Source organism: Labeo rohita, chromosome 1 (genome assembly GCF_022985175.1).
Source record: "Labeo rohita strain BAU-BD-2019 chromosome 1, IGBB_LRoh.1.0, whole genome shotgun sequence".
Taxonomy (NCBI): Eukaryota; Metazoa; Chordata; class Actinopteri; order Cypriniformes; family Cyprinidae; genus Labeo; species Labeo rohita.
The window spans coordinates 38,119,682-38,134,953 of NC_066869.1; the positions used below are offsets into that span (position 1 = coordinate 38,119,682).

General features: G+C 33.4%; 2 protein-coding genes across 2 annotated transcripts; both read left to right on the forward strand.

Annotated features, from left to right (window-relative positions):
• Positions 1-975: 975 nt before the first annotated feature.
• On the forward strand, positions 976-8,064 carry frg1 (FSHD region gene 1). Its single transcript, XM_051101312.1, has 9 exons — positions 976-1,146; positions 1,313-1,380; positions 1,553-1,675; positions 4,169-4,226; positions 4,443-4,557; positions 5,505-5,609; positions 6,286-6,377; positions 6,483-6,593; positions 7,556-8,064. Exons 1-9 carry the CDS (start codon positions 1,085-1,087, stop codon positions 7,590-7,592), a joined length of 771 nt encoding a protein of 256 aa, XP_050957269.1. The 5' UTR covers positions 976-1,084; the 3' UTR covers positions 7,593-8,064.
• Positions 8,065-8,475: 411 nt separating this feature from the next.
• asah1b (N-acylsphingosine amidohydrolase (acid ceramidase) 1b) lies at positions 8,476-14,817 on the forward strand. The gene is made up of 14 exons (XM_051101215.1): positions 8,476-8,804; positions 9,048-9,094; positions 9,853-9,943; positions 10,162-10,248; positions 10,601-10,679; positions 10,775-10,849; positions 11,636-11,681; positions 11,811-11,955; positions 12,171-12,225; positions 12,404-12,485; positions 14,117-14,248; positions 14,350-14,473; positions 14,554-14,610; positions 14,682-14,817. The coding sequence occupies exons 1-14, from the start codon at positions 8,727-8,729 to the stop codon at positions 14,769-14,771; spliced, it is 1,188 nt and encodes a 395-aa protein (XP_050957172.1). The 5' UTR covers positions 8,476-8,726; the 3' UTR covers positions 14,772-14,817.
• The last annotated feature ends 455 nt before the right edge of the window (positions 14,818-15,272 follow it).

Below are 15,272 nucleotides of genomic sequence, written 5' to 3' on the forward strand. Positions count from 1 at the left end.
AAAAGATACCTACATGTTTCCCAGAAGACAAAATAAGTTACATTTACCCTGATCTTCAAATTCAAACACTTTTAACCCTCTGGCTTTTAATGCACTGAGTTTCCTTCTGAAGCATTAGTGAGCATCAGCAAGTAGTCTACTAAAGAAAAATGTGTACTTCTCAGTGGAAAATTTACTATCAGAGGTTTAGATACCTTTTTAATTTTGTGTAAAATGTCTTAACATTTAGCAGTCCAATTAAATACTCAGTGACAAATCAATAAAGAAATTAAGTAAAAATGCTGTCACATTGGAAATGGAAGGCAAGTCAAGTGCACTCAACCAAAGTCCCTTAAAATCTGACTCAACTGAGGTAACATGCGATAAATATGGTAAATATGCACCTTCCTATTATACTTAGTTGTGGTATGTTTGAATTCACACCATTCATAAAATACTAGGTAAAACACACCCTGATCATCTCCTACTTCCAATGAGATTCTAAAGTGCACTTCCAGTAGACACTTTACTATCCCATGAGGCCTCGGGAGAAAAGCTGTAAATGTCAGTGAAGTGATGCATCTGATGCCATTTCTCACATTGTAATAAAAAACACATTAAAAAAAACATTACATTTATACACACATAACACACATTCATATAGTATTAAAATATATATAGAATATCTATAACATTTTAATGGTTGTGACTGCTAAGTAATTATTAATTTAAAAGAAGTAGGCCTACTTTCTCATAAAGTATACTAATTCGAACACAGCCACTATAGACTCTGGAGAAATTATAATTAACACCAATAAAATAATGTCCTTTTCAAGCTGCCAACACACTTTTCTCTCTGTCTTTACTCTCGTTGACTTGATTCCTCCTAGCTTGCTAAGATGTTTTGGTTGTTTTTTTACGGCCTATACAATACGTTCTCCGACCGATAGGTGTCACACTTCTCTCCAGCCGCGCGTCTTCAGTGCGGTCATCCGGGCCACCGTACACAAACACTGTTGCAGGAAAACGCTCTCCAGGCGTGAATGTGAACGTATGATATCCCATAAAAAACGTTTTAATTAAACTGCTTTAACCTTGTGTAATCATGACAGAGTACTCACACGTTAAGTCCACCAAACTGGTCCTAAAAGGATTAAACGATAAAAAGTAAGAGTTTCTTTCTATATTGCTTTCAACCAAAGTTTCTCATTAATGTTTACAGTTAACGTTACTGTTATAATTGATGTAAGTAGGTGCGTATGCCAAAAATTATGTTTATGTATATTAAATATTTACGTTAATATGAAAGGCCTGTGACTTTTGTATTGTGCAGAAAGAAGAAAAAGAACAAGGACAAGAAGAGAAAACGAGATGATGATGAAGACAAGCTGGATGTCGTTGGTACATAGTGTCACTTTGCCCACAGAGTTATAAACATAATTCATAAATAGATTTATTGATTAGAACAGTATTTGTCTTTGTAAATGCTGTGTGATTTGTCTAATAGCTATGTTGTTGTTGGTACTGCCTATTATTCATGACATGAAGTGTGTTTCTGAATGTGTCTCAACAGGAGGATGGTGGACAGTGAAGAGTTTTGGTGAGATCACAGGCACAGTGGCCATTGAGATGCACAAAAGCTCTTACATTCATGCGCTGGACACTGGACTTTTCACTGTAGGAGCTCCACATAAAGGTACTGGTTTTAAGTCTTTTATTAAACTCCAGAAAGTTGTGGCTGTTTTGTTGTTACTTGTCTAGTGGTTCATATGTTTTATGTTGAATGATATAAACATTTGAAATCAGCTAAAAACATATTTCTCAGTGTTTTAAACTTATGTTTCCTTAAAGAGTTATAGGCTAGTTGAGCAAGTTGGTAGTGAGTTTAAGTTACTCAGAAAGTCTGAAAAAAAATCTGTATCTGGAGGTTTTTATGGCATCAGAAACCATTTTTTATCCTTTCCTTTACAAAGTAACAGTCCTTTTTAAATGTACTAATTGTTTTAATGTGACTTTAGTCATCATTATTGGTTGTTTACTGGTTAGACTTAAACGAGACGCAGCGTTAAAATTGAACATTTCAGACAAAAAGCCAAAATGAGGAAAGATAGTGAATTTTGAGAATGTATGATAATAAAAACCAGCTATAGCTTACATTATAAATAGACCTTAAGGAGCATATTTAAATACTAAAAAAAAAAAGGAAAAACAACAACGTATTTAAACAGAGGTAAAGAGGTACAAAAATGATTGTCTGTGTAGAATGGCTTTGGAATATTGAATTTCACAATAGTGAGCTTTAAAGTTACAAAGGTTGAGACCCACTGAGATTTAAAATGATTTGGAAATATTGGTTTAATGACCTAGAACCTTTATTGGAAATAAAATGTTTTATTCTTAAGGCTTATGTTTTAAAATGCACTTTACAAGCTCTATTTGCAGAAAGATAGTGAATTTTGAGAATGTATAATAATAAAAACCAGCTATTGCTTACAATGCTTACAATGGACCTTAAGGAGCATATTTAAATAATTTAAAAAAAAAAAAAAAAACTTATTTAAACAGAGGTAAAGAGGTACAAAAATGATTGTCTGTGTAGAATGGCCTTGAAATATTGAATTTCACAATAGTGAGCTTTAAAGTTACAAAGGTTGAGACCCACTGAGATTTAAAATGATTTGAAAATATTGGTTTAATGAACTAGAACCTTTATTGGAAATAAAATGTTTTATTCTTAAGGCGTATGTTTTAAAATGCACTTTACAAGCTCTATTTGCAGTACTTTCTGGCAAAAGGCAAATCATTCTCTGCAATTATACTACATTGTAGTTTTTTTCAGCCATGCCCTGCAGCTTTTATATTGCCTTTTAAATTGAAAAGGTCCCTCTAATAGTGCGGAACAAATAAGTCTCCAAAGTAGAGATGGCTAGGTGCTGGTGTTTTTCTTTTGCTCTCAGTGTGGGATTTAAAAACCTGAATAATGTTATGGATCGACAGTCGCTATTACCGCAGCCGTTCATGCAAAGCACAGAGCAATTTCATAGTCCAGTCACCAGAAGGAGTTGTTTACGATTGTTTTTCTTTCCAGCCTCGTTTTCTGCTTTTCACTGACCAGTGGTTGTAAGGATCGGCCTGTGCATCACTCTAGAAGCACCGTGAAATTTGTGCAGGCTCTCTAAAATCAATTTAATGTAGTGGTTGAGACCTGAAATTAGTAAATGAATGACTGAAACCATTGTTGACACCTACTTCATGACCAATACATCTGTATAATTACTACGGCTCTCCAGGGAAAAAAAACATGAACACAAACACTGCTCTGTAACTTTTTGAGCATATCACTGCAATGCTCTTGCAGAATTCAATATCTTACAATATGCATGAGTTCTTCATGTCTACAGCAGATAGAATAGAATATCAGATTTCAGATTTACTCTTCCTTTTGTTCAGTCATTCTTGGTTCACAACTACTGTCAAAAATACTGCAGTATAATTGGTTATTGCCAAGTAGTTTAGTTAGAAGACTTTTCTTTGTTCTCTGTATATGATATTCCTACAGCAGAATTTTCCTGTTACACATAAATACTTATACATGTTCAGCCATGAAAACTTTGATAACATGGGAATTATTCAGTTATAAATGTGTGGCAGCTCTAAATGATTTTGTGGAATAGAAATGGCAGTCACAGATTCATGTTCTGTAATAGTGCAATTATATACAGTAAACGTAGACTAAATAAATAAATATTTGGGGTCAGTAAGATTTATTTAAGATATAAATACTGAAATAAATGAATACTCTACATTAATCTAAATTGACATTTAAATTGTTACAGAAGATTTTGTATTGTGTCACAGTTTCCACAAAACTATAAAGTAACTGCTTTCAGCATTAATAATAATGATAAATGTTTTTTTTAGCACCAAATCAGCATATTAGAATGATTTCTAAAGTAATGACTGCTGAAAATTCACTGTTATTTCAACTTTGACATCATAGGAATAAATATATTCAATTTGAAAACACTTATTTTAATTTTTTATTAATATTTCAAAAAATATATATTCTTTTTGCTGTAGTTATCAACTAAATGCAGCCTGTGTGAGCATAGGAGATGACTTACTGACTCCAGAGTTATTTATGGTAGTGTATCCGAGTTTAAAAATGTATATGTTTTATTTTTTGCAGAGGATGAAGGCCCAGATCCTCCAGAACAGTTCACTTCCATCAGACTCTCAGATTCCAGGTAAAGATCATAACCATAGCCATAACTTGATGTCTGAACAATAATGGGCTCATCAGTGTTCAAGACTGATCAGTAGCCATGTCTAGGAAAAAGTAGTTAAATGTCTGCACTTACATAAGCATAAACACCTTGTAATATTTTATAGCTAAATTAATTAATTTGATCATGTGACTAATTTTTCATTTTTCTTATATCTTTTTTTTTGCTGGTGTGTAGGATAGCACTAAAGTCAGGCTATGGGAAGTATTTAGGTATAAACTCAGAAGGTGTTGTCGTTGGTCGATCAGATGCCATCGGCTCCAGAGAGCAGTGGGAACCAGTGTTTCAGGACGTAAGTGAATCTGTCAATCAAATCAACCAGTTAAAATGAAAATACTTAAAGGGGATATATCATGAAAATCTGACTTTTTCCATGTTTAAGTGCTATAATCGGGTCCCTGGTGCATCTACCAACCCTGAAAACGACTCCATTGTGTTTTCGCAAGCGACAATGGTGCACCAGTTCTAACGCCATGGCAAAAGTTCGAGCAAAGCATGCTAACTGTTCTGTCGTTGGCTGCACGGACGAGCACAGAACATTATTTAGAGTCTCAGCGTCAGAGGAGACGAGAACATTGGATTTATTGATTTATCTACTGTATATTACATTGCTGCCACACAGATCTGATATAAACATGCAGTTTCTTTCCCAGCTGTTTACCTTTACAGACATAAGACTGTTTTTGTAACTCATGTGTGTTTTTAACACAAACTTGTGTGTATTTGACAGTTTAAGTGCAATAAGACATGAAAGAACTTAATTTAGTACTCACATCCCGTGTGACAGCCACTTTCTGTTCGTGTGCACTCAGAAAACCCTGTATCAAAAGTAATGTAAACTAATGTGGTTTAAAATGCATGATTTCAGCACGATAGACATGATAATCTAAACCAGACAGATGTTTTTTTTCCCAGAGCTATGAGCTGTAAAGGCACAGCTCTGTTCTGGAAAAGGGGGTGGGGACCAGCAGCTCATTTGTCAACAACATGTTTCTGCTTCTATTTAAAATATGCAATTTCAGAATGATGATATAAATGATCTGTGGGGTATTTTGAGATGAAACTTCACAAACACATTCTGGGGACACCTGAGACTTATATTATATCTTGTAAAAAGGGGAATAATAGACTTCCTTTTAGTTTGTATAGAAAATGTGAATAACTGGTACATTTAGCCGAAAAGTTTTGAATTCAGTTTCTACACTTTCTTCCATTTTTGTTGTTCCTTGTATTCCGTAGGGTAAAATGGCCCTGCTTGCTGCAAACAGTTGTTTCATCTCGTACAGTGAGAGCGGAGACATAGTGGCCAAAAACAAGACAGCTGGAGAGGAGGAGATGATCAAGGTGAATCTCTCGTAAACTCGCAGTCCACGCCAAGATGAATTGCTTAAGGGGATAGTTCATCCCAAAATGAGATTTCTGTCATTAATTATTCACCCTCATGTCGTTCCATAAGCGCAAGACCTTCACTCATCTTTGAAACACAATTTATGTATTTTTGATGAAATCCAAGAGCTTTCTGACCCTGCATAAACAGCAGCGCAACTACCACGTTCAAGGCCCAGAAAGGTAGTAAGGACGTTGTTAAAATAGTCTGTGACATTACGGTTGATTCACTGATGTCACATGAACTATTTTAATGATGTCTTTACTACCTTTCTGGGCCTTGAACATGGTAGTTGCGTTGCTGTCTATGCAGGGTCAGAAAGCTCTTGAAAAGTCTTACAGTTTTGGAGAGACAAGAGGGTGAGTAATTAATGACAGAATTTTCATATTTGGGTGAACTATCTCTTTAAGAGGGTTTTTGTTGCTGTTGTCTGAAAGACAGAATGATTCATTTAGGCTTCATTATCTGTAACCCTAAAAGCTCACCATTTTGAGAAATAATTCAGCGAGATTGGCCAGATGTATCTTATCTGAATGCAAGACTATTGCTGTCAAACTACAATTACAAGTTAGAACATTTTTCCTTGAATAAAGTTTAAAAGCATTATTTTTCGTGCTTATCTGTCCTCCACAGATCCGTTCGTGCACAGAAAGAGAAGTGAAGAAAAAAGACGATATTGCAGATGAAGACAGGGGTGATGTCAAAAGCTGTGAGGTCAACTACGTGTGAGTGCTTGTGTTTATTACCTTCAGTAAGATACCGAAGCTGTGCTGTTTATTGAGCATTTAGCGAAGTGAACGTTTATGTGAATGTTTGCAATTTGCATACAGAAAGAAGTTCCAGAGTTTCCAGGACCGGAAGCTAAGGGTGAATGAGGAAGACAGCGGTTCACTGAAAAAAGCCAGAACAGATGGAAAATTCCATGAGGCACTGCTGGACAGGTATGACCTCTGACTTCTGGAGGAAAAACCTCATACTGTGATCATACTGAATGACTGTAGCCTGCTAATTTAGATAATCATCCTTAGATGGATGAAAAGATGTCAGATTTTGTAGATAATACCCTACTGCATGATATATCATACAAGGTGGTGTTTGAAACATTGTGAATATGCAAATATTTCTACATTAACACCAACCAGTATACAAAATGTCCAGATTTTACTTGCATTACTATCAATTTGCTCACAACATATAATCACCGCTGGTATTCATGTTCACCTTGTCTGTTTGAAAACATGTCATTAACTAGCTGCTTTATTTTATTTTATTTTTGTCCTTTAACTGTCCTAGAACTGTGCATTTCTGCCATATGAACTTCACTTTGGCATAGTCACCACTGACAGATTACTCTTAAAGGTGCTGTGTGTAATATTTAGGAGAATAAATTTAGGAGAATCTAATGCAATGTAATATACACAACTATGTTTTCAGAGGTGTGTAAATACCTTACATAATCATCTGTTATGTTTTTATTACCTTAGAATGAGCAATTTCTTGCGCCAACATATTTCTACAGTAGCCCTAAGCATGCAAACTGCTCTACAAAACGCATTTTGTCACTATGTTGTTCTTGCGAATAAAAGTTTACTAAGTAATTTACTAAATAATTAAGTAAATTTAATTACTTAATTTACCATTGCCTACTCTCTGCTGTCTCAGACAACAACATCTATGTCCTGTGTGGGCCACTGTAGCTTCTCTATGTGCACAACCTCACCACTAGATGACGCTAAAATTCACACACTGCACCTTTAATTGTAGTGTAGAAATATTAATTTTCCGTGAAGCTGCTTTACAACACTGTGTATGGCGATAAGCCCTATACACATAATTACTGAATTGAATTGAACTGAATTGAATTGAATTATCATGTTTATAAGATTTTTTTTTTCCTTTTTAGGAGAGCCAAGATGAAGGCAGACAGATACTGCAAGTGAAACCAGCAACCAAAGTTTTTTTTTTTTTATTATTATTGTTATTCATTATTGGTTTCATTTTACCTTGTCATGGAATCTCAGCCATTTTTTTTTTTAAATAAACCTAGTCACTTTTCATGAAAATGTTTTGTTGTTTTTACATAGCCTATTCATTATTTTGTCATTAGTTACAGGAACTTGTTAAATTGCAGTCATTTGTTTAATATTGGATTGTAAATTTGAGTAATGTCCCAAATTAAATGGATTTTAAACTTAAAATATCATTGTTTAATCAATTTCATTATTATAATCCAATTTACATGGTGCATGCAAAGAAATAATGAATAATCTGTGGAAAATGTTATCCTTAATGTTTTTGACTGAAGTCATATTGTTAATGTGGTGTGATTTATTTATTTATTGTAGGATTTGAAATTTATATGAGAATATTGTTAATGTTGAGCCAAATTTGAAGATGTAATAGATATTTAATAATTAATATTCATCCTGTACAGTTAATACTCTACTGTTTGTTACCTGAATATTGATTTTGAAATGATTGTACTTCACATTACAATAATTTTACATTTAAATTAATTATAAGATGAAGAATAGTTAAATGTAACTGTCTTAGACTTTTTACTTAATTTTAAAATATCTGAGCATTTTGAACAAGTGTGCATATTTTGGCACTATAATTAAAAAGCTAGCTCTTGAATATTGACAATATTAAAACTGCTCAGTCATTGGAGAGCTCTTTAACCCTCATCTCAGCTCTGCTAAAGTAGACTATATGCTTGTTGTTGCATTTCCTTATACAGCCGTTAGATGGCGCAATACATTCGCCTATTTGTTTAGCAGTCGTTTTTACCTATCCTGTTTGTTTCGTGAGGTAAAACGGCATTGCTGTTCTGCGGTTATTATTTCTCCATACAGGGCTATTTAATAAATATTTATGCTACATCTTAGTAATATAAAACAGAGACAAACCCAAAGAAGAAGTGTGAAGTCATCTTTTATTTTGTAACCCATTGTTTTGGTAACTCCCCCAGTGTCTCGTGGGTTTGCGCAGATCACGAACCGTCACGAGTATCATCGGCACTTCCGCGTTCAAAGACTCTTGTGAGGAGCACTGCGCACGGAGCTCGTCTCATCATGATCACCAAATTAAACTTGTGCTGTTTTATTCTGTTTTTTATGTTTATGTGTTCGTCTGCGCAATATGTACCACCGGTAAGTCACAAACTAAAGCTGTCATTGATATTTATGAAAACATGTTTGTGTACGGCACTCCTCATATCAGTGTATGTACAATAAGTTACGATTATAGCTGCGGTAGCTTGTGTTTATACGACCCCGCGGTGTTTTGTGACCTAAATAAGCAGTGCTTATAGCACAGAGACAATCTGTGAAAATAAACACCACAACTCCAGTTTACTGTAAATATTTAATGAATGACTAATGTTCATATTTCAGTACACAGAAGAGTGCAGAAGTGGTATGTATCCTCCAAACGGCCCGACGTGAGTATGACAACTGAAATTATGGGTTATACAATTAGTAAAAACCACTGTCAGAGACCAAAACTGAAATCAGTACAAGCATACAACAGTTACATGTACAACAGGTGTATATGTGTATATAAACAGCAGCATATATATATAATGACATTTCCAAATGTTTTTAATTTGACAGCTTATAGACTTTGAAATAAAATGTTGAATTTTGTTTTAAAGAAGTGAAACAGTTTGGTGTTTTGTAACAACAGGGTGGATATCATTGTTAGGCAGTTACAGTTAATATAACATTAAAGTGTCTAAAGTATCTTATATTAAAGTGTCGTTTTTGTTGGTAACTACAATAAGGTTCATTAGTTAACATGAACTAAGAATGAACAATGCTCTACAGCATTTATTAATCTTATGTTAACTTCAGCATTCACCAATGCATTATTAAAATCACAGATTTGTTTGTTGACATTAGTGAACTAACATGAACAAACAATGAACAACTGTTTTTAACTAGCATTAACAAGATTAATACATAGAGTAATAAATGTATTGTTCATTGTTCGTTTGTGTTAGTTAATGCCTTAACCAATGTTAACAAATGACAACTTATTGTAAAGTGTTACCGTTGCCCTCCCCCCAATTTAGCTAAAAAGCACATAGTACATCTATGAATATATGAAAACTCAATTTTCTCTTAAAAGTTTTTAAAGAGTGTAATTCTCACTGAAGAAAGAGAATAAGAACGTCTGTATGATCTCTGTATCTTTTAGATTTAAAGGCGATGTGTCCTGGTATACTGTTAATCTGGATTTACCACCAAGCAAAAGATGGAACGATATCATTACAGCCAAAAAGAATGATGTGAGTTCAAATCATCACTATTTCAATGCTCTATTAATGCGCTTACAATAAAAAATGAATTACCTAATCAAGTGTTTTTGCCGTGACAGTCACTTGATTATTAGTTGCCTTGTTAGATTTAATATGTCACCTATTTTAACTGATATTTTGGTGAGCTTTGTTGTGAACTGTGAACCAAAATTTAACTGAAAACTTGTGCTTATGTGCTTTGCCTTTAGATGGTGAGCATGATTCAGGCTATCAGAGATCTAGCAGACGCCTTTGTTCCCAGTGGAAAGCTCATTGATCTAGTAGACAAGGAATTGGTGAGTTATTAAGGAATCTCATCTAACTTATCACTTTGTATGATGCTTAATCATGATTGACTGAAGTATACTAAACTCTTAAAGAGATTCTGTCGTTCTGTCATTAATTACTCACCCTCATGTCATTCCAAACCAATCCTTTGTTCATCCCTGGAACACAAATTAAGATATTTTTAATGAAATCTGAGCGCTTTCTAAACCATCATAGACAGAAAGGGTGAACTATCCCTTTAAATCTCATATCTGGCAGACATAATGTATACAGTAGCTGTCACAGACCATCTACATTAATAATTTAAACTTAATATCCAAATTAAATGAATAAAAAGGACTGTGATGTGTTTGTCCCCAGCCTTTGATGGTGGACACCCTGCCTTACCCATTCAATGAGGAGATCAGAGGAATAGCATCAGTGTCTGGTGTTCCTTTGGGTATGAATGCATCAAAACCATATGGTTCTTATGTTTAACACTGTTAAAGAGAACCTATAATTAAATCACACAATCAACTGTTCTCTCTGACTCAGGTGAGGTGGTGCTCTTCAACGTATTTTATGAGGTGTTCACCGTATGCACTTCTCTGGTTGCAGAGGATGTCAATGGTAAGGATATTGTCAGAAATAACATTATTCTCTTTTTTGATATAAAATTATACACTATACACTACCAGTCATAAGGTTTTGAACAGTAAGATTATTGTTTTAAAAGATGTCTCTTCTGCTCACCAAGCCTGCATTTATTTGATCCGAAGTACGGCAAAAACAGTAACATTTAGAAATAGTTTTACTATTTCAAATAACAGTTTTCTATTGGAATATTTTTTAAAATGTAATTTAGTCCTGTGATTTCAAAACTGAATTTTTAGCGCCATTACTCATGATCCTTCCGAAATCAGTCTAATATTCTGATTTGCTGCTCAAAAACAATTTTTTTTTAAATTGTTGAATTATGTCAGGTTCTTTTGATGAATAGAAAGTTCAGAAGCATTTATCTGAAATGAAAATCTTTAAGTAAGATTATTATTATTATTTTTAAGAAATTAGTACTTTTATTTAGTAAGGACGCATTAAATTGATCAATAGTGACGGTAAAAACTTTTATAATGCTACAAAAAATGACTATTTCAAATAAGTGTTGTTCTTTTGGACTTCTATTAGAAGCATTTCTGAAGGATTATGTGACAATGAAGACTGCTGAAAATTCAGCTTTTCCATCACAGGAATAAATTACATTTTAAAATATATTCAAACAGTTATTTTAAATTGTAATAATCATAATACTGTGATTTTTATCAAATAATTTCAGTCTGAGCATAAGTCACGTAAAAATCTTACCAACCCTAAGCTTCTGAATGGTAGTAAAAAAAAAAAAAAATGTTTTTATTATAGGCAATCTAATCCATGCCAGGAACCTGGACTTCGGACTTTTCATGGGGTGAGTTTAGTGCATTGTTTTGCCATTTATTGTTAACCTGTTAACCTACTTCCTCAAATATCAAGATTTTTTTTGAGTGAATGTTAAAGTCAAAACATGAGGATGTCATATTGTTCTGTGGTGTTACAGATGGGATTTGAAGAACAGGTCATGGGTCATCACAGAGAAGCTGAAGCCACTGGTTGTCAACATTGACTTCAGACGCAACAACCAGACTGTTTTTAAATCCGCCAATTTTGCAGGATATGTGGGCATGTTGACCGGTATTCATCCGGTAAGGATGGAGCTCACATCACTAGTTCATTAGATTTGAATCCAGAATGGAAATCAGGGTGACAAGATTCAGAATGGCCTTTTGTTTCTGACATTGTTTGTAGTCTAACTTCTGCAATTTAACAGGAAAGAGAATTGTGAAAGTGTGGATTGTTGGTCAGTAATCACATTGCTTCTGATTTTCCACTGTGTCTCTGTCTTTTGTTTTCTTTGTAGCACTCATTCACCCTTACTATGAATGAACGATTCAGTCTGGATGGTGGCTACATCGGTAAGCATTTGCCTGATATTTGCTGAGTCATAAGAGGATTTGTCAGAAATATGTTTAGGGTTATTATTTTGGGATTTGCAGATTTTTATTCTCTTTATTGACGAATACTTAATTAATTTGGTCAGATCTTTTTTGGTTAGTATGTTAGTTTTATTGTGACTATTGATGTGAATTACAGGGATTCTGGAGTGGATCTTGGGAAAGAGAGACGGCATGTGGATGAGTTTCCTGACTCGTTCTGTACTGGAGAACGCAACTAGGTTGGCTATAGATAAATATACAGTACTAATATACACTGCAATTCAAAAGTTTGGGATCAGTACAGTTTTTTTTTTAAAGGAAGTTTCTTACGCTCATCGAGGCTCCATTTACTTGAACAAAAATGCAGTAATATTGTAAGATATTATTTCAATGTAAAATGATGTTAAAATGTCATTTATTCCTGTGATCAAAGCTGAAATTTCAGCATCATTACTCCAGTCTTCAGTGTCACATGATCCTTTAGAAATCATTCTGATATGCTGATTTGATATCAATGCTGAAAACAGTTGTACGGTTTAATATTTTGTTGGAACCTGTGATACTTTTATTCAGGATTCTTTTATAAATAAAAAGTAAAAAAAAAAAAGAACAGTTAATTTAAAATAGAAATGGTGACATAAACTACCATAAACTACTAGTGATAGTAAAGACTTCAAAAGATTTCTATTTTGAAAAAAATACTGTTCTTTTTAACTTTTTTTATTTATCAAAGAATCCTGAAAAAAGAATCACAGGTTACAATAAAATAAAATTAAGCAGCTGTTTCCAACATTGATAATAAAAGTAATAAATCAGCATATTAGAATGATTTCTGAAAGATCATGTGACACTGAAGAGTGGGGTAATGGCTGATGATATTTTAAAATATATTAAAATATAAAACCATTATTTTAATCTGTAATAATATTTCACAATATTGCAGTTTTTTTTCTGTATTTTTGATTAAGTAAATGCAGCCTTGATGAGCATAAGAAATTTGAAATGGTGTATATTTTTGTTACATTTTGTTATACATTATGCTTTGTAAATGTATTTTAATGAATTATAATACACAGTCTAATGCATTATGAGTTTCTTAAATAATTATAACCATAGATATAATGTCTGAAAATACTGTACTTAAAAGGTATATTAAAAAAATTCTACCGGTCAAAGGTTTGGAGTAATTATCATTTTTAAAATGTTTTTGAAATAAGTCTATTCTGCCCACCAAGGCTGCATATATTTGATATATACAGTAAATATACTATATAAACATATATATGGTATTATAGTACTATATATAAATATATAGCATATAATATATATTGTAGTAAGTATATAGTACTATATAAATACAGTAAAGACAGTAAAATTATAAGACATTGCATTTTGGGTTCTACAAAAATATTAAGCAGTAAGTTTTCAACATTAATAATAAGAATATCTATTATTAGTAATAGAGCACCAGTATGTTATAATACTTGTGCACCAGATTAGCATATTAGAATAATTTCTGAAGGATCACTGAATATTTTTTGAATATTTGAATGAATAGTTTTAAAATATATTAAAATAGTTCTTTTAAATTGTAATCATTTTTCAAATAAATCTAAACTGTGGCAATGCAGAATAAGGCATTAATATGTGCTTTATATGTACCAATAGGTGGTCAATTTGCTGAAACTTGTCCCTAGTGTGTTACCAAAATCTTAATTATTCCTAACTTTTGACAGGCAGTGTATTTTTAATTTTTAATTTTAATTTTATTTAATAAAACATTGAATATTCAAATATGAAACAGTAATTAGATGGATGTTTTTGATGATAAAGATGATGCTAAATTAGATATTGTCTTTTTTTCTTTTAGCTATGAAAGTGCCAAAGCTCTGTTGTCTGACACGAAGCTGCTGGCTCCAGCGTACTTTATCCTCGGAGGAAACCAGACAGGTCAAGCCTGCATTATCACCAGATCCAGAACACACAGCCTCAATCCACTGGAGTAAGTGAGCAGGCATTGCTTATGTTTACAGTTCAAAGAACATGTGTGAGTTTGTGGTTGTCAGTATTTCAGTTTAACCTTACACTTTCTATGTATTTCAGGCTTGATGTAAAGAATGGCAGGTGGTATGTGTTGGAGACTAACTACGACCACTGGAAAGAGCCTCTGTTTCTTGATGACCGCAGAACACCTGCTATGAAATGCATGAATCAGACCACACAGGCTGTGAGTTTTGACACCGCAAACATCGACCAAAACTGTTACTTAAAAAAACTATAACTTCAGGTTTTTTTTAATCCTTTCAGGGTATCTCCATAAAAACAGTCTACGATGTCCTGTCCACCAAGCCAGTCTTAAATAAAGTACGTTCATCAGTTTCTATTTCACGTTTCATGTTATGGCTTATTTATTAACACTTTATTGTCCTGTACAGTTGACCACATATACTACCCTCATGGAGGTGTCTAAGGGAACACTGGAGTCTTACATCCGTGACTGTCCTAACCCCTGCATGCCGTGGTGAGGGACTCCATCTGAGACGGTCTTCTGTACAGCGAGAAAAAGAAGAATCTAATACATATTTTAGCTCAACTGAAAATCAGTCATCTTACATTTTAAAAGGTTCGTTATGTCTGTTTTTTGGGCATTATTGGGTTTAATCAAGCTTAACTTGTCAAACAGGTACAGTAGGGCAGAGTCAAACAAACATAATGCTCATATGGTTGTACAATTTTTTTTCAAGCTAATTTTTGTGTTAAAATGATTTGTATGTATATAATTAATTTTTGTGTTAGTGATTTTTGTATGTATACGATTTTTTTTCCTACATATTAACAGAAGTATGCAATTGATAATCAACACTACTAGTGCCTCATAACTTTATTTAACCTCATCGGCTCTGTTAACTAACAAATGCATGAGGGGAAAATGACTGTACATTAATTATATGAAAGCAATAAACATTTACAGAACTAACATCAATAAATTGTGTGGAAATAACAATAATGAGTCAGACATCATTTTG

Excerpts from the sequence above, each read along its gene's own strand:
- frg1 (XM_051101312.1), top strand. The coding sequence starts at position 1,085 with ATGACAGAGTACTCACACGTTAAGTCCACCAAACTGGTCCTAAAAGGA. Across the intron at positions 1,147-1,312 it reads AAAGGATTAAACGATAAAAA|AAAGAAGAAAAAGAACAAGG; the intron begins GTAAGAGTTTCT and ends TGTATTGTGCAG. Across the intron at positions 6,594-7,555 it reads CATGAGGCACTGCTGGACAG|GAGAGCCAAGATGAAGGCAG; the intron begins GTATGACCTCTG and ends TTTCCTTTTTAG.
- asah1b (XM_051101215.1), top strand. The coding sequence starts at position 8,727 with ATGATCACCAAATTAAACTTGTGCTGTTTTATTCTGTTTTTTATGTTT. Across the intron at positions 10,680-10,774 it reads AGTGTCTGGTGTTCCTTTGG|GTGAGGTGGTGCTCTTCAAC; the intron begins GTATGAATGCAT and ends TCTCTGACTCAG. Across the intron at positions 12,226-12,403 it reads TCTGGATGGTGGCTACATCG|GGATTCTGGAGTGGATCTTG; the intron begins GTAAGCATTTGC and ends TGTGAATTACAG.